The 21,325-nt window shown below is 42.9% G+C and overlaps 7 protein-coding genes across 7 annotated transcripts; 4 read left to right on the plus strand and 3 right to left on the minus strand.

The window, feature by feature from the left end:
• Positions 1-2,905: 2,905 nt before the first annotated feature.
• On the plus strand, positions 2,906-4,746 carry Bfra_007953 (putative mg2+ transporter protein; the record flags this gene model as incomplete). The annotated part of the gene is made up of 6 exons (XM_037338320.1): positions 2,906-2,916; positions 3,187-3,313; positions 3,367-3,537; positions 3,590-3,674; positions 3,727-4,506; positions 4,607-4,746. 6 exons carry the CDS (start codon positions 2,906-2,908, stop codon positions 4,744-4,746), a joined length of 1,314 nt encoding a protein of 437 aa, XP_037190383.1.
• A 315-nt stretch (positions 4,747-5,061) lies between these two features.
• Positions 5,062-9,066, plus strand: Bfra_007954 (putative fad binding domain protein; the record flags this gene model as incomplete). Its single annotated transcript, XM_037338321.1, has 7 exons — positions 5,062-5,498; positions 5,784-5,823; positions 5,883-6,497; positions 6,575-6,685; positions 6,736-6,976; positions 7,496-8,002; positions 8,057-9,066. The coding sequence occupies 7 exons, from the start codon at positions 5,062-5,064 to the stop codon at positions 9,064-9,066; spliced, it is 2,961 nt and encodes a 986-aa protein (XP_037190384.1).
• A 920-nt stretch (positions 9,067-9,986) lies between these two features.
• Bfra_007955 (putative class iii protein) lies at positions 9,987-11,324 on the minus strand (the record flags this gene model as incomplete). The annotated part of the gene is made up of 2 exons (XM_037338322.1): positions 9,987-11,107; positions 11,174-11,324. The coding sequence occupies 2 exons, from the start codon at positions 11,322-11,324 to the stop codon at positions 9,987-9,989; spliced, it is 1,272 nt and encodes a 423-aa protein (XP_037190385.1).
• A 758-nt stretch (positions 11,325-12,082) lies between these two features.
• Bfra_007956 (uncharacterized protein) lies at positions 12,083-12,371 on the plus strand (the record flags this gene model as incomplete). Its single annotated transcript, XM_037338323.1, has 2 exons — positions 12,083-12,148; positions 12,198-12,371. The coding sequence occupies 2 exons, from the start codon at positions 12,083-12,085 to the stop codon at positions 12,369-12,371; spliced, it is 240 nt and encodes a 79-aa protein (XP_037190386.1).
• Positions 12,372-14,354: 1,983 nt separating this feature from the next.
• Positions 14,355-15,028, plus strand: Bfra_007957 (uncharacterized protein; the record flags this gene model as incomplete). The annotated part of the gene is given in 3 exon segments (XM_037338324.1): positions 14,355-14,481; positions 14,519-14,787; positions 14,807-15,028. Coding segments are annotated over 3 exon segments (618 nt in total), but the record flags the coding sequence as incomplete, so codon positions are not given.
• A 2,634-nt stretch (positions 15,029-17,662) lies between these two features.
• Bfra_007958 (putative short-chain dehydrogenase reductase sdr protein) lies at positions 17,663-18,283 on the minus strand (the record flags this gene model as incomplete). The annotated part of the gene is made up of 1 exon (XM_037338325.1): positions 17,663-18,283. The coding sequence occupies one exon, from the start codon at positions 18,281-18,283 to the stop codon at positions 17,663-17,665; it is 621 nt and encodes a 206-aa protein (XP_037190388.1).
• A 633-nt stretch (positions 18,284-18,916) lies between these two features.
• Positions 18,917-20,780, minus strand: Bfra_007959 (putative alternative sulfate transporter protein; the record flags this gene model as incomplete). The annotated part of the gene is made up of 6 exons (XM_037338326.1): positions 18,917-19,256; positions 19,324-19,473; positions 19,529-19,925; positions 19,996-20,305; positions 20,377-20,575; positions 20,653-20,780. 6 exons carry the CDS (start codon positions 20,778-20,780, stop codon positions 18,917-18,919), a joined length of 1,524 nt encoding a protein of 507 aa, XP_037190389.1.
• Between the last annotated feature and the right edge of the window lie 545 nt (positions 20,781-21,325).

Raw genomic sequence — 21,325 nt, forward strand, 5'->3', positions numbered from 1 at the left:
TTGTGTTGAATTTTAACCTTGGATTTTGCGCAAATTCGATGATTGTTCTGATGAGTTTTGTATGATGAGAATGTCTGTATGGTTTTGTAGTATTCGCGTTGGTTGTCTCAAATTTAAGCTTCACATCGCATCTCATTCTTTGGTATGAAGCTATTCAAGTCGGGTAAACTATGGCATGACAGCTCCTGGGCATGCATCGAAAATTATTGATGCCTCACAAAATAAGGCCAATATCCACGCTTCCTCCACCAAAAAAGGCAGATAGACGCGACTTTTTTCCCTGAGCAGGAAGGGAAGGATAATATCAACGCAAGAGATCTTTCTACTGAACACATTTCAAGATGTCTCTCAATATCCCAAATGCCCCAAACTCTAACCTTTTCAAACAAGGTTACCAAAAGTAGGAGTTTCTCCCTAAATTCTATACAAAATACAAAAGCTAACCCCCTCCAAAGCTATGATTCTGAAGATGGAGCAGTTATTCGTAACATCGATGCATGCCGGACTATTGCTTCAACAGTTCAAACTTCTTTAGGACCTTATGGACGAAACAAGATTGTCATTAACCATCTGCAAAAGATGATCCTCACATCAGATGCCGCAACTATCCTTCGAGAACTCGATGTTGTCCACCCGCAGCAAAGCTTATCGTCATGGCCAGTCAGCAACAAGAAGCCGAGATGGGAGATGCTACAAACTTAGTCATTGTGCTTGCAGGAGAACTCTTAAAGAAAGCTGAAGACCTGTTAAGAATGGGATTAAAAACCAGTGATATAGTTATAGGTTACGAGCGAGCACAAAAGTTTGCTTTGGAAGAGTTAGAGAACTTAGTGGTAGACAAAGTAGAGGATATGCGATCGCAGGTCGAACTCAGCAAAGCTATTCGAACTGTTATTGCAAGCAAACAAAACGGCAACGAGGAATTCTTAGCAAACATGGTCGCCGAAGCTGTTTTGGCCGTTCTCCCAAAGAATCCAATCAACTTCAACGTCGATAACATCCGAGTCGTTAAGATTATGGGAGGAAGCTTAGAACAAAGTAGGGTTGTCAAGGGTATGGTTTTCGGTCGTGAACCAGATGGATCAGTCAAGAAGGCCACCAGGGCAAAGGTCGGTGTATTCTCATGCCCAATCGACATCAGTCAAACAGAAACCAAGGGTACCGTTTTATTACATAACGCCAAGGAGATGTTAGATTTCACAAAGGGAGAAGAGAACCAGTTGGAAACTGCCATCAAAGAGCTTTACGATTCCGGTCTACGAGTCGTTGTTGCTGGTTCTACTGTAGGTGAACTTGCCATGCATTACCTTAACCGCTTTGGTATTTTGGTCATCCGCATTCTCAGCAAATTCGAACTCCGAAGATTATGTAGAGTCGTCGGTGCTACTCCACTAGCTCGACTTGGAGCACCAATGCCTGATGAGATGGGAAGTGTTGATATTGTGGAGACCCTCGAGATTGGTGGAGATAGAGTTACAGTTTTCAGACAAGAGAACGAAACCACCAAAACTGCCACTTTAGTTCTTCGAGGAGCAACAATGAATCATCTTGATGATGTCGAGCGTGCTGTTGATGATGGTGTCAACGTCGTTAAGGCCATCACGAGAGACCCAAGACTTGTACCGGGTGCCGGAGCTACAGAAATTCAATTGGTTGAGAGGATACAAGCATTTGGTGACAAGACTCCTGGTTTGGCTCAATACTCCATTCGCAAGTTTGGTGAGGCTTTCGAAGTTATTCCAAGAACCATTGCAGAAAGTGCTGGTCTTGACGCCACAGAGACATTAAGCAGACTTTATACTGCTCACCACAAGCACGATAACTGGAATACGGGTGTTGATATCGAGGTAAGTCCTATTTGTACCATTTTTTTAGACTTATACTAATTTTGCAATAGAACGAGGATGATACCGGAACTCTTGATGCAAAGCAAGAGGGTATTTTAGATCTTATGATTTCAAAGAGTTGGGCTATCAAGCTTGCTACTGAGGCCGCAAGAACTGTGCTCTCTGTTGATCAAATTATTGTTGCTAGACAAGCTGGTGGACCAAAGCCTCCAGGACCAAATCCTGTAAGTTCACAATCTTTCCATTGACGATGATCCTCACTGATTGTGATAGAACTGGGATGAAGATTAGATATAATGCATTAAAAGCGCGTGGGAATGTAAAATACCAAGTCGTCATGAATTATGAAAGACAATTTACGATGTCCAACGAATCTTCTGATTTGTCCATGATTTACTCTGCCAAGCTTTTGAATTCTGTGCTGTCTAAACCTGTTATGCAGTACTATTTCATTTCAATGCTAACCAAAGCTTCAAGCGCTATAACATGAAGTAGAATTGCCTCCCAATTTGATCTCCGGCTTCGAGAGATGTTAAAAGAATTGGCGAACGAATGAACCGCCCTTGCGATTAGACACCCCAGTCGTCTGATTTGACGTGCAGGAGCTAATGCCAGGGCCGCCAAGCTCGTTTCGACGGTCATCTGAAATTGAGGGCGTGTGTCAAAATCTTTTTCAGGAACTAACCAGAACAAATCCTCCTTCTTTCCAAAATCATAAACCATCTGAAAATTAAACTCAAAACAAAGATCAGATGAGCCCTCATCATTTGACGAATGATGAGATCAATCAGTGCAGATCAAACGGATTCTCCCGAGACCTGACCCGAGACTTGACCTCCTAACCGCCAAATAAAACGGCTACACGGGAACAAGATTTGCGACGCGTGTGGTTTCATTACTTGCATGTTTGCTTAGGTGAAGTTGATATTCAGCTTATTCTGTGTTAAGGATAGCCCTAAGAAGACTTCTTGGTAAAGTCCTAATTACCAAGTATCTTTGCTTTTAAAATTCATATGCTGTGACCTTTGACAAGAAGTGTTTCGAGGACGGCTGGTATAATGTTACTCAAGTATGTAAAGTTGATATATACCATCGTAAGTTTTCTGCTTCATTGCACATCACAAAGTTCAATTGCGATTATTTCTAATTTCTTACTTTCATTACTATCTCTTCTCCTTTCATTCTCTATTTCAAAAACTCCCTTCCTTAAACTGTTGAGCAGTCTTCCATTCTTTTCAACAAGTGTACGAGATAATTTATACTTCTTGCCATCAATCATTTTTATCTATTATATATCAACCCGTAATCATGTATCTCTCCATTTCATTGTTACTTTTAGTAACACGGGGTTTTGCTTCCCCGCCTTTCTTAAGAGAGTTGTCGCTTCTCTTGACCAGACTGCCTTTGAGGAAGCACAACAACGGGACGATACTGCAACAAGAGCTTTCACATCGGTTCCAATCACAGTATGGTCTTCTTCTGCTTGGGCTTAGTTTCTTAGGTGCTAATCAAGATGTAGACTTCCGAAGGGCAGTGTCTCTTCGTGGATGAACTTTCCGGTGACTTCAGAGCGAACTTGACACCAATTCAAATAGCTGCCTGTGATGGCAGTACAGGGCAGCTTTGGGATGTTCTTACGAGTGGAACTCACAACAATGTGGCAGGTAGTATGCTAGTTGTCAATACTTTGGTGGGCAAAATCAGGCTTTTTTTTCGTTTCTTTCAAGGACTAATGAATCTAGACCCAAGCTTGTTTAAACTTTGATCCTCGCCGTGCGGCGGGCAATACCGTCATCATGTTCTCTTGCGGTGGTCGTGCTGACGGAGGTACGTATTATTCATTGCCTTTGCTCGTCAGGTTCTTACTAACCTGAATTAGATGGGCTTGTCACAAACTCCCAGCTCTTTCCATTCAATGGAACTTCCGGCCCACTTACTTTTTCTCCCGAGAATGCCCCAGGCACCTGTTTATCTGTTACTGCTGCAAACGTTCTCGATCAGGCTCCCTGTGATGAATCTGATTCTAGCCAAACATTTACTTTTGGTGCCCCAAGCGCCTCCGCCGATCCAGCAATCACTAGCTCTGTTGCGCCAGTGGCCTCAAATGCAGCAGGTGTTTCATCGTCGACTGTCCTGATATCTTCAGTAGCCACGTCTTCATTGCCTTCTCCTGCTTCTCCATCATCAGTGGCTGTCACTGCAGCTGCTTCTGCTGTACCGACAAGCGATCCAACGATCCCTCATCCCGTATCCCGTGCTGGAGGTGTACTCGATCCTTCTGCCGCAGCTGAAGCCAATGAAATGGATAATACCGCCGTAAAGGCTTTTTCGTCCGTCGCTTTGAAAGATGCATCTGGTCAATGTCTATTCGTTGATCCAACTGCGGGCGACTTTAGACAGAATTTGATTCCAATCACTCTACAAACATGTGATGGAAGTCAAAATCAAGCTTGGGATATTGTTACAAGTGGAAAGCATAATAACGTGGCTGGTTCGGTGCTTGTAGTTAGCAGCTTGGTGAATAGTCTTCTTCACTATGAACAGTCGTCGCAAGATGCTAATAATTCTGGACAGACTCAAGGATGTCTTAACTTTGACCCGAGAAGAGCTGCTGGCGATACAGTTATCATGTTCTCTTGCGGGGGAAGAGCCGATGGTGGTATGTATTTCCGAAATTGTTTTATATCACTAGAAGAAACGCTCGCTGATATTTTTGAAAGATGGTTTGGTCACAGACTCGCAACTATTCCCTTTCATAGAAGGCGAAACAGACATTTTACTTGCCCCTGAAAATGGAAATAATGCAACTTGTCTTGTGGGAAATGCTGATGGAAAGCTAGACTCTGCTGCTTGTGCTGGTGACGCTACAAACCAATCATTCACTATTTTGACAGTTTAGAAGCAATATATTTTTGGTATGGTTACATTGAGGTCGTTTTCCGCATCTGGAGTATTGCGAGACGGTTCTCAGGGAAAAGTTTCAGGAGTTTGTTAAATGTTCATTTGATTGGAAGCAAAAAAATGTATCGTATAGGCAGAGTGTCAGATCCTTGAAAAAGTCGGCGGTTATTCGCGTACTGCTCGCAAATATGTGATTATTTTTGTTGATTGGCCGGTCTATCAATTACGCGGCTCTGCTACCCCCATAAGCAACTATTAACAATTATAATTGCTGCTCTTGTTGGTCTGCAGCAATAACTTCGTTAATTTTTCAATGCCTTTAAGCAGTTCATTTTCTCTTTTATTTTGGCGAGTAAGATTGTCTGCTTTTGATGTAATCTCAGCAATTAGTGCATTCAGATCAAATTCCGCTGAGCATAATGAATTTCTCAGATTGCTTCGTGAGATCAATGAAGAGCTTGCCGATAGCCATTCAGTCTTCAGCACATTCACACCCAACAAACGTCATGCTCCTCGACCCGAAAATCTACGGTGGTACGAAAACACCTACTCTGGGCCCAAGAAAACGCTTTCTACCGAACTACCATCTTCAAGACCTGCCTCGCCGAACGAGGGCAAAGAACCGCAGGACAGAACAACTGAATCTCATGAAAATGATGTTCGATCTTATAAGTATCTACAGAAATTATCTGAGGGTTTGACATCTTGGGGTTATCCACACTCAGCTACACCATCCATCGATTCTGATGAGTTAGGTTTCTGCACGAGAATACTTACAGAATCTATTGGAGGAGCTTTACACATCCCATCCGATGGTCATATAATACTCCCTCTCACCATACGAGGAATGCATGAGTCTATCAGAATGTGTGGTGTCAATTTCAGGGAGCCAGAACTGATCAGGAAACGGCTCCTTGAACCACTCTAGACAGCTATAGGATCATTTCCGCATGATCTAAACACTTTGAACGTCCAATTCTTAGTTCCATCGAAAGCTAAATCTCAATGGAGGACTGGACTAATTTTTGGTGACAGCCCTGAATCCGCTCGCCATCTGAGGTTATCTACCCTTAGCGTATGCACCTCATATTTTTCCATCTCAGGTCATTATTTATTACTAATCTAAATTCTCAGGTCTCAACTTTTACCTCTAACCAGTCTGGTGATTTTGTCACCCGATTTCCTTCTGGCCCTTTTTCTTCATTTTACACAATTCTTGTACTAGCTCCAGATAAGTCCTATATCGACAGGGAGTCAAAATTCATCTTGACATCCGATACAGCGGTTCAAGTGGAGCTGGAATGCATTGAACTAGCGCTTTCTGATGTTATTAAGAGATGGAGGGGGCTAGATGATCCTTTCCGCGAACTTTTGGAAGGAAATTTCTTAGACATTGAGCAATATTCCAGTCTACTTTTTGACGACGAAAAATTCACGCGTTCCCGAAAGTATTTCTGGGCTATTGGCTTACTGACAGAAATTGATAATATCTTATCTGATAACATCAAGCAATGGGGCTTATACTATCAAGGGCGCCTACAACCATTACTGGATGACAGAGATATAATACACCGATTTGATTCCGGATGTCTGTATCCACCAGCAGTCTGGGAAACAAACAGAGGTGACAATATGCTCAAGCAGCTCAAGAAAACAATCCAACAAGTGCAAACACATATAAACACACTCAAAGAACTACGCAATGATTTCAGTAGAAAGTTGGAAACCACAAAGGCTTTGAGAGATGGGGTAAGTTGATATTTGTTCCAGCAAATTCATGAGTTATAGATCCAGAATAGTCTCTAAAACTATAATCTCTGAAATAGCTATTTAATGCCATTGCATTGATTGAGAGCAGGGCGTCTACGAGGCTGGGAGAAAACGTCAAACTTTTGACGTATGTCAGCATATTTTATTTGCCTCTCGCTTTCTGTGCGGTAAGTGCATTATTTACATTGATCTCCTCCGTTATTCTCACATATCTTAGGTGCTCTGGGCTATTCCAAACATTCAGGAAATCTCTACGAAAGTGCCATTCATCATCACAGCGTTCATCGTGGGCGCAATAACTTATGCAATTGTCCTTAACATAGAATTCATATCGCAAAAGATTGACGCCAATTATAACCCCCATCGACAGAGATTGGTCGACCATATGCAGAAAGATAGTAGTGTATGGTCGCAAGAAACCGGAAAGAGATTCGAAGTGTTCAAACCAACAAGCGAAAGTAAGGTTCCCACGGAATGGTGGATACCTATCTATTTGATAAGGAAAGTCTTTCAACGTGGCTTTTCTACAAAAAGAGCAAGTATAGAAGCCGAGGATGATTCTCTTGTATGGTCCAGTTCCAGTTCCCAGGACAATCCACCTAAGGACGGCCACAATAGCTTCAGACTCAAGAATATGTTTGCGAGGTTTCGCAGGGGCAGAGAATTGGAGACACCCCTGTTTGATCTTGTTTATGTGCCTTAACTCACATACATTTACTTTACTGGCGATGGAACTTTAGACGTGGATTTTGGTGGATACTCATTGGCTGGCAATTGCCGTGCTGCGCCACATGCATCTATTCACATCTTTCTCGCGACAAATGTTTGCCTCCGACATGCCAGGCAGAATCTTCGACCATTCGTTTCTATTCGATCTAAAATCATGGGTTTTCAAATACTAACCGCGTCTTCGACTGCTTTTCTGATACTTATATCTATTTTCCTCATGCGTCGCCTTCTATTCTCAACGCGGACAGACAATCCAATCTTCCCAGAAATCACGAGGATCAGCAAGACTCTAGCAGCCGCTCTGCCTGAAAGCGTTATTCTACCACAAAGTATCACTACTTTTAACAAGGCAGTGAATGGCTACTGGGCAAAGCAAGAATGTGAAGTAAATCCATCATGTATTGTTCGTCCCCGCAATGATGAGGAACTTTGTACAGCCGTCACTATAATTAAACGCGAGTATGATGAACGGATGAAGAAAAAGGTTAGTGGAGAGCATAAATCCGAGGGATTGTTCGCTGTCCGTAGTGGCGGCCATTCTTGTGTTGCTGGGGCTGCGAGTATTGAAGGAGGTGTTCTTATTGATCTTAGTTGTTTTAACGAGGTCATACCTTCTGAGGGAAATGATGAAGCGAGCGTGATTATTGGAGCAGGATGTAGGTGGATGGATGTTTCAAAAGTTTTGGATGAGATGGGGGTTGCTGTTGTTGGTGGAAGGAATTCTGCCGTGGGAGTTGGCGGGCTGACTTTGGGTGGTGAGTTTATGATCATTTGATATATGGAGCGGTTCTTTAATATTTCAAAAACAGGCGGCCTCTCATTCTTCTGTCCTCAATTTGGTTTAGTATGTTCCAACATAATCAGCTACGATATCGTCCTCGCATCAGGAACCCTTACCACAGCCTCGGCAACCCAGAATCCCGATCTCTGGTGTGCCCTCAAAGGAGGTTCTAACAATTTCGGCATCGTTACTCGCTTTAAGGCCCGTAGTTTTCCCAGTACCAAAATATGGAGCGGCTTTCTTTACATGCCTAGTTCTCAAACGAGCAAAGTCATCTCTGCCTTTCATGAGGTTGTGAATCGAGTTGATTGGGATCATCATGCTGCTGGTCCTTTGGCATGTTTTACATATATACAGCCATTAGGCATTCAAGCTATATCCGTGAATCTAGTATACACGAAGCCTTCCGAGAATAGATGGCCAGAATATTGGAAAATATCACCTTTTTCATCGATGAGGCGTTTTTGGAGCACGTGCAAACTGCGCACATTGACAAGTACGACCGATGAAATGAATGCTTTGAATCCACCTGGGAAACGCCAGGTACTCGCTACGACAACTATCAAGAATGAATTCGCTACACTCACTGCTACACACGCTGTGTATCAGGACGCCATTTCTTCACTGCGGGGTGTGAAAGGCTTAGTCTGGACGCTGGTTATGCAACCATTATTACCGGATTGGGTGCGCAAGGGTTGTGCGAACCCACTGGGACTACATAATACCAATGAACCACTCGTGATCGTAAGTTTTACTGTAAACTGGCCCAACAATCGACATGACGAAGTGGTGAAGAAAACTACACGGCGTGCAATCGAAGAGATTGAACATATTGCAAAGAAGAATGGAACCGGTCATAAGTGGAAATATCTAAATTACTGTGCGGAGTGGCAGAGACCATTTGATGGATATGGAGAGGAGAATGTAAATTTTTTGAGGGATGTTAGTCGAGCATATGATAGTGAGGGGTTGTTTCAGAGGGGTTGTGTGGGAGGATTTAAGCTTAGACTTCCTGTTGATGGTGAGATTAAGAGATGATCAGTCCTGAAGATTACTTCATTTGATCGAGGGCTTTAGATAGATCACATGAGCGTATAGATATATCAAAACACATGCCAATCTTCTTAGACAAAGTTCATTCTCACCCGTGTTGGGATTTGCAATAGCTCAGACCTCAGTCCTATAAATAAGGAACTTCAATCCTTGAGTCCAATCAAATCATTCAAATCGCTTAAACTGTTGTATACACTATAGATATTGAATTCTTCTTAGGTGTTGGAAGCTTAAATTCAGTCTGCTGGTCTGGACCACTAGTTACCTACTTTGCTTTACAGTCTTGGTGAGGTTGTACTCACCGGTCATGTCAAGCAAGTTAGATATCATATCGATCGCCGCAGGACTAGACCAAAGTATAACTCATCACCCTGCAAAGTCAGTGGCTTCTCGTGCCACAATTCACTTTCTTGAGATACCGCAGGAGGTATAGTCACTGCTAAGTTGTAGTGCTAACAAAAACCTTTGAAGATCCCAATATTAATCACAACAGTCAAATACACTCAAAACAACACTCGAAGCAAAAGTGACATTCATCATATATATTGCAGTCACCTGATCGTCTGAAATGCGACCATACTAAAGTATAGGTAGAATAATAATACAAATCCAAACAGCCAACCACTCATCATCTTTCCTCGCGCAAAAAAATCCAAAAAACAAATTCCGTACAAAACTCAACAAAAAGTTCCAAATGCTAAACAAACAATGCAAGTACCACATCCCGCGCGTCAAAATGCCAACCATGTCCAGATATTTCCATTGCTTTTTACCGTACCATCATTGCCAGGTCATTCCATCAAAGATATAAGGAAAAGTGGTATATGTATCCATATGCATGTGCCAATACATTTCTGAACGTCATACTCTTCGAGTGAATTCTACTCCAGATGGGAAAGGAGAATTTACTCGCAAGCAGACCACCAGTCGTCAGTCTTAACACACTTGGAGCCAGTTGCACACACAGTGGATCCGGTGTATCCTTCACCTCCGCACTGGCTCCATTGTGGAACAGCTCCGGAAGCGGCAGTGGCGCTTGCACCGGCAGATGAAACGGTAGTTTGTTCATCAGCAGCCTTGGCGGTGGTAGTAGCAGCGGCCTTAGCGGTAGTGGTAGCAACGGCCTTGGAGGAGACAACGGTAGACTTGACTTTAGTGGTAAGGGTGGTTGGGGCAGGGGTGCCGGAAGCCTTGGCAGTAGTTGCTGCAGCAGAGGTATTGGCAGAGCTAGTAGATCCTGAAGCAGGGGCGCCTCCAAGTGCTTCGTTGATGTTGGCAAGGTAACCACTGTTTCCAATGATGGTCACCATATCCCAAGACATAATACCACCGAAGCTCTTGAAAGTCTTGGAGTAAGTGATAACATCAGTAAGAGTGGCTTGGTCAATGTAACCTGTGGTGGCGGCGCTGGTGCTACCTGGGATACCGACGAAAACCTTAACATTCTTGTTCTTGGAAGTGGTTGAAGCCCATGTATCCCATGTGGCCATGTTAAATTCGCTTTGAGTAGTGCTTCCCTTGACGAACTTGTCAAGACCACAGTTATTGTTATAGAATTGGACAAAGACAGCATCGAAAGAGACTGCACCTTGAAGGAAGGACTTGTCGGCTTGATCTGGGTAAGGACATTGTGGGGCAGCAGTCAAGTAGTATTTCTTGCTAGTCTCAGCATCCGAAAGAGTGCGGAGTTCTTGAGCGAAGACGTCCAAGTTGGTAAGACCTTGAGTTTCGATATCAAAATCGAAACCATCAACGACAGCGTCACCGAATGGTCGAGTTGTGGAGGATGAGGTTTTGGGACCAAATGCAGCCCAGACATTCTTGGCGGCAGTAGTTGCGGCATCAGCACTTGCGAGTTCGTTCTCGGTGTAAGTTGCTCCTCCAATGGAGAGGAGAATTGTCTTACCCATACCCTGGCAAGTGACGATATCCTTTGCGACTTGAGCGGGATCTGCGTTTCCGACATTGACAGTCAACTTGTTGAGAGAGATCAAGAAAGCAATGGGGATGATCCCAAAGCCAGCATCTGTAATGGCTTGTCAGCGTTTTGCCTTATGTTTTTTTAAGAAGAAGAATGATTGTAAAGTCTTACTTGAGCAGTATGATGCAAGTGTCCCTTGGTTAGGACCTTGACCCCAGTAGATGGCAACACCGTTAGAAGAGGTGGAACTAAAGCCAGCAAAGGCAGATGGAAGGGCTGCGAGCATGCTCGCAAACCCGATGAGACTTTTTGTTGAGTACATGATGAAATGAAGTAGAGAATAAAATAACTAAATTCAAATTGTAAATTGTAGATTGTAGATTTCAAATGAAGGTATGAAGGAAAGTGATGGGATAAAAACCCGAAAAGGAAATAAATGAATGTGAGTAGGAAATGAATGTGAGTAGTTGTTGTTGATGATGCTTTACTTTCCAAACCGGAAGAGCATACTTATATAACCTCATCTTGAGACCGTTGAATAGATTCCTCATTTGGTGAACCTCAAAGGCCTCCCGTTGCGAAGCATTCGTTTACCATGAATAGAATGATAATGAATTGCGCCTTCTTGGAGCAGCTTCGGGTTGCAGTAGGATCATTTCTGAGATGAAGTGCGAATCCTATGCCAAGCCACCCCAATCAGTACACACAAGCCTTGAACTCCTTCATGAAAAATAATATGGTCTGTCCATAATTTGTCGAACGAGATCCATGAGCCTTCCTGAAGCATTAACATCATCAAACCTCGGAATTTAATGACCGTTAGCAACACGCGGGGCCAAAGGATATATTGAGCTGATTCGTCTCTCACGAACGTGTTCGTACGGTTCATTGGCATCCTCCGCCCAAACCTGCTGGTCAACATCTAATCGACCCGTGTCAGTTGGTAAACGTGCCGGTTAGCATACGTGCCAACAAGCAAAAATTCGTGATCTTTAAAGACTCTACTATTTGGAAATTTCTTAAAAGTCATAAAACCTTTAGACCACTTATAGTATATAGTATTTGAGTTAGCATTGTGACATGGCCGTGGCCAAAGTCCCAGATGCCGATAGCCTACTAGCTAGTCTAGAGCAATACATCAACCGTGTTTGCGTAATCTTTGAATAGGATAAATAGAAGATGGAATCAAGCAAAGTCCTCATTTGGAGTCGATATCGACAAAACCAGAAACTTATTGCAACGTTACCAGGTTCCTGTCATCGAGTTTGAAATTAAGGACTTGGACACTACGGCAGGGGTCGTAACTGATAACCCATATAACATCTTACAAATGCATCCAAGAAAAGAAATGCTATCTGCAGAATCTTGAGTAACACTGCATCTCATCTCATAAAAATTGCTCTTTGGTGCGTATATCTGATAGAGATCGATGAGATGCTGGAACAAGTTGCAACACGTTTGACCCCACACTGTCATTATTCAGCTTGCTGTTGGGGGCTTTCTGCTTACCTAATGAGACGAGATTCCCCTGAAGCTAAACTCCTTTCGACTTTCGTGTAAACGACTCAGCCGCGAAGGATTGAAATTTTGCTAATAATCTACTTTTTCCCATATGGATGCTAATTAGAAGATAATCTTATCGGAAACACGTGAAATTCTTATCCCTAGAAGAAATAATTGATTTCACTGGCTGGTTGGTGTGTTGTGTGTGTTGTGTGTGTCCCGCTGATTCAGGAATTCCGAGCACCAATTGCTGACGATGAGACGAAGAATCCTTCTTTCTTAATCAGGTTCATAACCTATTAAATTCACACTCCTTCTCATCTATTCTTGAATTTAAGCTTCTGACCACCTTCTCAGTATCGTGTACTTATGTTTCCCTCCTTCATCTCGATAAGGATCAGATGATCAGGGAATACAAGATCACAACGTCACTTCGGTGCTTTGTCCAACGCCTACATTCAGCTCATTGTATAAGGCTGGCGTACAGGTTGAAGGAATGCACGGGAGTAACAATACATTCTTTCTATATTTGTCCCAATTCTTCGTGGGGCTGACCACACCCCCGTTGTTATCTACCGGCATCGAATCAACCATGTTCACGCTACATATTGTACTAGATGTTTGATGTTTGATACCGGCAATTTGGTAAAGGATTACTTCTCTAGTCAAAATTAGACTCTTGCTCGATGCTGCAGGAAGATTGTAGCAAACTGGGATTTCCAATTTCCCCGCCAAGGCCCAAATTTGTTCGGAAGAGAGGCTCCCTGAACTGACGCAAGCAAACTTCGTATTGAGGCTGATGATATTTTTTAACATCCATTCTCTGTCTCTCGTAAGCATCATTTACTTCTTCGTCAGCATTCATTTCTTTCCAGATTGAGTCGGTAACATTTGATGAATTTGTTACTTAATGGACGCTCCTGGAGCATACAAATTCGGATTGGAACGTATGCTAAATTTATGAAAATAGCTATGATCCATCTTCCTCTTTGAGAGCTAAGTATAGCACGAGCTATCACGCAAATCTACTGTTTTCAAGAGCCCGAACTGCAGTTCAACAATGATCGAAATTTTTCCCCATCGAACGAGGTTCAATGTTTAAAATGTATTCGATCTTTCGGATGATTATACGATTGCAATTCGGACCGTTTGATAATATTTGCTGATGATTTCACTCTAGAATTCAAGACTCCCAGTGTTACTTCTTGGCGCTGCTTCAAAAATGAAATCTCTTTTGCTAGCCTGTGTTACATCAGTTCATTGTTCACTGTCGCTCAATATCGAGTTAGTCTTCTTCATGTTAATTCTCACCAAGATCTCATCAAGTCCTTTTTCCAATCTCCAGTGCAGCAATGCTGGGACCGTATTATCGTTGTGCGAGCATGAATGCAGCGACCTAGGAAGTTCCTGGGAGCATTTTGTGCTAGCCTGATAATTTTCAAGATGATATTCGAGGAAGCTACAATTATTTTAATTGCTAAGACAGTGTGGATGCCATTTACGAGTCCCAAAAATCATGGAGCCATGGATGAGGAGGCATATTGGGAAAGTAAACTCTCTTCTCAAATTCAGACAAAAACTACGTTTCTGAAAATTCCTGAGAGCATTTTCACTACTGACACAAAGCCAAGTTTCACTGATAGTGATGAGGGTAACTGAGCAACAACCAGCCGATCTTCAACTGTTAGCCACAGTGATTCCAGACAAAGTTCAGGTTCATGAGTGATTCGTGCCTATTGGGGTAAACTGATTAGGAACAAAAAGTGAGGTTTGGATTGGTGGTTTTCGAAATCTTCACTCGACCTACTGGGGAGGGTACCGGAGTTGCATTAATCGCTCTCGCTGAAGAATAACCTCAATTCCTTTTACCATCCGAAAAGAAATTGCTCGTCAATCTTTCGATTCTGCAGCCTTTATTTTTTGCACGAGATCCAACAATTCCCAAGAATACTCTGATTCAGCTGGAACGACGGCGGGTAGAAATCTAATTTCAAACTCCTCCATGTCGTGCAGAATACCATACGGCGCCCGAGGATAGGGCCATAAAATTTAGGAGATTACAGCTGCCAACATCATCCATAGCCAACCCAATCTCCGCAGTTGAGATGATTCACGAAATCTCAGTTTCCCCTGTTTTCGTCCATCAATTCATTACTGGATTCACTTTCGTCATTCTATTCAGAACCACCCATTTCGATGCTAATCACAAAAGGAAGACGGCCAGGTCTCGTAATAAAAATGTTCTCAGCCACCAAAGATTGGATTCTCTTACCAATGACACCGTCAAAGATATCGGTGTAGTGTATTTCCATACATCCAGCCGATTGCGTGAAAACCGGAGAAACGATTGTCGAAGAATTCGTGCTATACAAAATTATTGGTAAAGCCGCTGAAACTGTGGCAACAAATACAGACGCTCCATATGTAGGCACTGCGGCAATCACGACCGACCTCGCAGCGCGCCTAGCAATGGCCATGGCCGATTACGACATTCAGGTCCACAAATATGACGACAGAAAATAAGCATTGAGGACCAGAGGATATCGAGTAGGAGTCCATGTGGAGACAAGGGTTGACACATTTTCGGACATTGATACTAAGGAAGTTGAGCTCGGGGCTATAGGTATAAGTATAATGGGAGAAAGTATGGAGATCTTCTTTTAAATACTGAACAGTAGACAACGTATGGTAAACTGACATGAATGGCGGTAGCGATCCCATGCTCCATGCTCTATAAAGAAGGTTCAGGTTGTTTGCTGGCTTGGAGCAAGAAGTAAAGGGCGCATTTGGACCATCTATTCAAGAAAAAGGGGAACACTCTGAAAGTTTACCCAGTATCAAGTACAAAAGAATTGCAATACGGACTATAACAATCCATTCTATTGATATCTCTAAGTCCATGCATTGACTAGTGACACGATGAGGTCTCTAAGCTCGAGTGATCTTCCGTGTTTCTCAACTGCAAAAGCAATCACTAAAGTCTAGCATGAAGCTGTCCATCGTGTCAAACTTAATCTCGAAATTGAGGAAACCAATCAACCCACTTGATTGTCCAAACCGACTTCAGACATTGAAATAAAGCAGTGTAGCTTCCCAGCTCAAAAAAAATCAACCACTATTGAAACTTGAGGAAGCTATCTCCTGGTAGTCTCAGAGGAACGAAATTGCGACTTGTCAATCCAGACACCGTGAACAGACCTGGAGAACTTTCGCCGCATCTCTACGTACCCATATTCCTCATTAATCGATAGTGTTTCTGTCTATTTCTAAAGTAATCCATTCGTGTTTATACTTGACAAGTGTTCCCAGATTTCATAGCAAAGCAATGTCAAATGGCATTAGCATTACCATCGCTCGTTCGCGTATTCATCGATGAAGGGGTTAGACGGAAGTGCGAGGAGATTGATTATTTTCCTATTCGCACATGTTCAGCAAGCTCTCAAAATATGCTCATGTTACATTTTCATCGAAGGCTCATACACAGAGGTATAGAAATCATACAATGGATTAAAATTCCGCAAGGAAACCATTTAATCAGGCTCAAATAATTGATGGTGTTCATAGCGCGGGGTTGCAAGAATGAGATTAGTCATCACAACATTCTTGTGGTCTCGATCTAGATTCCTATCCCACTATCTCGTACACATCTGACCAGCAACAGACTGGAGAACCTTTGAAGATATGAGAATAGTAAAAACCCTGATCGAAGAAATTGTAAAATAAGGCACTTCGTGCTCTAAAAATCATTCATTTCACCATCGTAATACCATTACTTACTTGCACGTTATGAACACCAATACCACGCAATAAGCAAAGGAGGAGAAAAGCGTCCAAATAATCAGAGAAACACTCCGTATCAAACGAAAATTAAGCCCCCTAAATGAGTAACGAGATCAAAAACAAAAGAATCTCCCAACAACCAAACGAATCAGTACCTAGAAGTAGAAAAAAGAAGCAAAAGAAGATGTGCAACTGCCGTGAATCGAACACGAACCTCCACCTTGGAAGGGTGGAATCCTAACCATTGGACCACAGAAGCTTGATATCAAGGTCAGAAACTAAGATGTTTGCTTTGTTTGATGCAGATTCTACTTTGTTTGTTAATATATTATTATATTTTGTATCAGATAAAAATTCTGCTTGGTGGAACGAAAAGGGAATGCTGATTGGCTGGTATGGCGCATGGGTGGATACATATCTCAAAGAAAACGGTCCACATGGTATGGGATGTGGAGTAAGACGGGAACGTCGAGCATATAAATTAACCTTTCATCTAAGCCGAATAGTTCTAAGTCCTATATAACATTCAGTCTACAAAAACTTAAACGTCTAGCAATATCTCGCCAGTAGACTAGATATTACATTTCTATCTTCTAAATCTGATTTACTAATGAACCCTTTTCGTCCAAAATTCTTTGTCTTTGGTTAGCCAAACTTCTAAAATCCAGGACTCCAACACCACATACCATCTGGTGTTTCCAGCGATCTTCCCGCTAACTAACTAAAGCATTTTATATTGCTAAGCATAAATAACCACATGTTGTCAGATCCGAATCTACGATAAAATAAGGATATAATGAATATCATATAGTCTCGTCCGATTCTAGGAGCTGTTTATCTACATTTCGATTTCCAAAATAATAACATTATGTATCATGTTCTCGCGATTCATTAGATTGTAATCTCATGCTTGACGGGAATCCATAGACAGCCGGGAAAGCCATCTGATGGTAGGCATTTACAGCCTTTCAAAGATCAAGATTGCTTGACCATCCCACATGATGTGATTAGAAGCTTTTGATTTCCCCTCTAATCCCCTTGGTGAGTCTTCAACCAAGGGATGGGTATAATTTCATCTCTAGCACTGATTCCTAGCAACATCCTCTGGAGATAGTTCCTATTCTCAATATCTTCTCTAGAGCTCCCTAGAAGCTAATGATCACACATCACAATTCAATCACATATTCACCATCCCAAGCAAGGCCTACACACTTCTCTTCAAAACCACCCTGTCCCCTCAATGAGCCATCCCCCCATTAACCTCCACCACACTCCCATTAACATACCTCGCCTCCTCACTCATCAAAAAAGCTACCACATCCGCCACCTCCTCCGGCAACCCAAACCTCCCACTCGCCACCGCCCCCTCCATCTTCCTCACCTCCTCTTCTCCCCTAGTACCGACACATTCGTCGGGGTATCTATATACCCCGGCGCCACGACATTCGTTCTAATCCCCCTCGCCCCCAACTCCAACGCCATACATTTCGAAAATCCCACCACCGCGTACTTCGTTGCGCAGTAGACCGAAAACTGCGATACGGGAACCATACCGCAAACCGACGATACATTCACGAATGAAGATCCCGAGGTGAGATGCGGCGCAGCAGCACGGGTAATGTTAAATGTACCTTTCAGATTAACATTCATAAGACGATCCCAATACTCATCCGTGATATCCTCGATGGGTATCGCGGTCGGATTAATCCCCGCGCAATTAAACACGTGATCGATAGTATTGTGTTCGCAGACGAGATCGAGGATATATGTATTGCATGCTTGGGAATCACTGACATCTAGAGTGTGGATGTGGAAATCCTGTTTGGAGGTTGATTCTACATGCGGACATAGTTCTCGGGTTTTGGAGACGGAGTCGAGGTTTATGTCGGATAGATAGAGAGAGGCTCCTAGAGAAGCTAATTTAATGGCTGTGGCTCGACCGATGCCGCTTCCGGCGCCGGTGATGAGGATAGTTTTGTTTTGGAAAGAGGGGGGCATTGCTTTTATACTTGAGAGTGAGAAAGATGTGAAGTATCTGTTTTTGTATGTCTTTTAATGTCGTTGTGGCTTGTCTTGTGTAGATAGATGTCGATCCCGAGGTGGGGTAAAATTGATATGAGATCTTGTCTGTATCTACAACATCGGCTTCTTGGACAAGAAGTAAATAGTCCTTTGAAGACTTGATATTATCTAGGTACGAGTAGCACTGTAGGAGTATCAAGAATGAAGCTTTTCGCTGTCACTTTTCCGTACATCAAATACAACATGTATATTTCAACTCCAGCGTTACCACAAGTTACGAGCTCTTAGTATAGTATGCAATCTTCCATTTTATATCATTTTCCAATATACCTCTTCCCTCTTGTCCTCATCTTCTTTGAATTAAGTCTTTCCTTTTTTCCCTTCTTCTTCTGATCTGCCTGATTCTTGCAAGAAAGGAGGTTGTGTAGACTGCGAATCACTAGTCACTAAACAGAGTTTCTCAAAGGACTTATGAGTTACCATAAGACAGCAAGTTATTGACTAATATCATTCATTCATTCATTAAATCCAATAGCATCCTCACCACCGCAAATACATTAATTCAAGAATAATCACCCCATCTCTCCACCTTCATTCCATCTATTCAACTCACCAAGTCCACCACCATCTCTTCACCACCTCCAAACTTCCTTCCTCCCCACTTTCCCCCTCCATCTTCAACCCTCCTTGTACCACCACCGGTTTCTTCCCTAACCTCCTATTCGCAAAAATATACCACACCATCAAACCCACCACAATGACAAACGTCGCCGCGGCAAGTATATACATAGCCGTAAACGCATGCGTGTACAACGGGGCATCTGCTGTGCGGAAGACTTGCGATCCTGCAATCGCCGCTAAATTAGCGGCCATGATGATCATTGCCATGGCTATGCTACGTTCTTGAGGAGATTTGCAGTTGATGGAGAGCCAGGAGACGTTGAGGATGCTAGAAGAGGATCAGTTATGCTGAGTCAAAGCTGAGCCAATGGATAATGAATGCAGGAATAACTAACTGGACATTGGAGTTCGTAGCCATGGAAAACACAACTGCAGCATAGCGATGCCATTTACTTTCTCCAATGGAAATGCGTAGACATGCGTAGGCGATCACGCACCAAGTCGCGCCGAAAACGACTGCAGGGCCACGACGTCCTGTTTTATCTCTGGAATTGAGACGGTGAGTTTGAGATTTTGTGTAACTGGAAAGGGAATACTAACGCAACGAATCCAAGAATCACTACCACAAAAGCTGCAATAAAATTACCAACCGAAGCCATAGCATTTGCTCGCACAGTTTTGAAGCCGAGACTCTTGATAATCGAAGGACCATAACCTTGTACTGCACTAACAGATATTGTAGATGTTAACGTAATGAGGTTATGAACCAATATTCTCGGTTTCCTGATCGTTTTCAGGACTTCTTTTCCGGAGATCTGGAGCTGTCCTGTGGTTTTGGCAGGATCATCGAGGAGAATTCGCCGCACGAGAATGTATTGTTCGCGGGGAGTAAAGTAACTCCATTTACCGGCGCTGATAAGCGGAGAGCCATTTGAGACGCTAGGAGGGAGGAAGAGAATGAAAATGCAACCGATTCCGATGGTTATCAATCCTTCGACTATGATGCAACAGCAAGTCAATCTACCGCATCGCAAGCTGGAAATAAGACGCAAAAGACAAAAACTTACTGATAAATAACCACCTCCACCCCGCAATACCATATCTCCCCGACATTGACAAAATGCCCGCCCCAATGAGAGAAGTCGTCGCCGAAGCCAACAGATTCCCTAAAAAGAATATCGATATCCTTAAACTCGATTCGGATTTCTTGTACCAAAGAGACATAGTATAGAGAGCCCCCGGAATAAATCCCGCTTCACACAGTCCCAGCAAGAGACGAGTGACGATATATCCCGAGTAATTCGTGATGAAGTTTTGGAAAGTGGCTACTAATCCCCAAGCCAAGATTTGACCTGCGAGCCATTTCTGTGGTCCAATCTAATGATATCTTAGTTATATGTTTTCAAAGAATTGGAGTGAGTAGATCCCTCCCAGAAAAATCAATATACCTTTTGCAGTAAAATATTACTAGGAAGCTCCAACACCACGATTCCCGCGGATAAAATACTCGATCCCGCATTAATCTGATTCGTCGTCACTCCCAAATCTGTCGTGATGGTACTTGTCAACGCATTTGCAATATTCCCTCTATCTAACTGCAGAGCAAAAAATGCAAGTCCAAGAATCGGTAGAAGAATGAAATCGATTCTGAAACCATTGTTAGTCCTCAGGAAGTACAGACAGAACACAACGCTCGATATTCATGGAGGAAGGATATCACTCACTTTCTCTTAGCCAATCGTTCTTCCTCCTCTGTCCAATCGGGCTGTATATTCTCTTCAACACTTATAGCTGCAACTTCTTCATCACCCGTTGCTTTGAATGGCCCATCGTATGTCTCTTGAGCACCCATATTGTTCAATTCTTCTTGCTTGCTTGCTTGCTTGCTTGCTTGCTTGCTTCCAATTACTCTCCAAAATACACAAAACACAAAACACAATTTCACATAGATCACACCACGTCTCAAACCACTGAGAAAAAGAACAACCAAATCAGAAAACCATCCAATATCCGTACACTACTCAACTATATATACAACCATCAAAAAAAAAAGAACCCCCCGACCATCTCCCCATTTTTCCTCTCCTCTAAAATGCAACAAGCATGCATGCACTTGCATGATATACACATGAAAATGTCTATACAGATCCACGATCAACCCATACCGCTCGTTCCACCTCTCTCAAGTCTTTTCCCTCGCACCAAAAACCCCCCCATCCCATCCCATCCATCTCAAGAAAGATTCGTACGCACACCCCAAATCCACACCACTGATTCGTGCATCTCTCACTTATCTCTCACCCCGGCCAAACATTCAAAACCCAGATCCATTTTCTATCCATTTCCCCTCCAACTTCCCGGGTGTGGGGTTCTTTCGCGTAGATTGTTTGGCTTGCG

The sequence above is a fragment of the Botrytis fragariae genome, assembly GCF_013461495.1.
Source record: "Botrytis fragariae strain BVB16 chromosome Unknown tig00000112, whole genome shotgun sequence".
Classification (NCBI taxonomy): Eukaryota; Fungi; Ascomycota; class Leotiomycetes; order Helotiales; family Sclerotiniaceae; genus Botrytis; species Botrytis fragariae.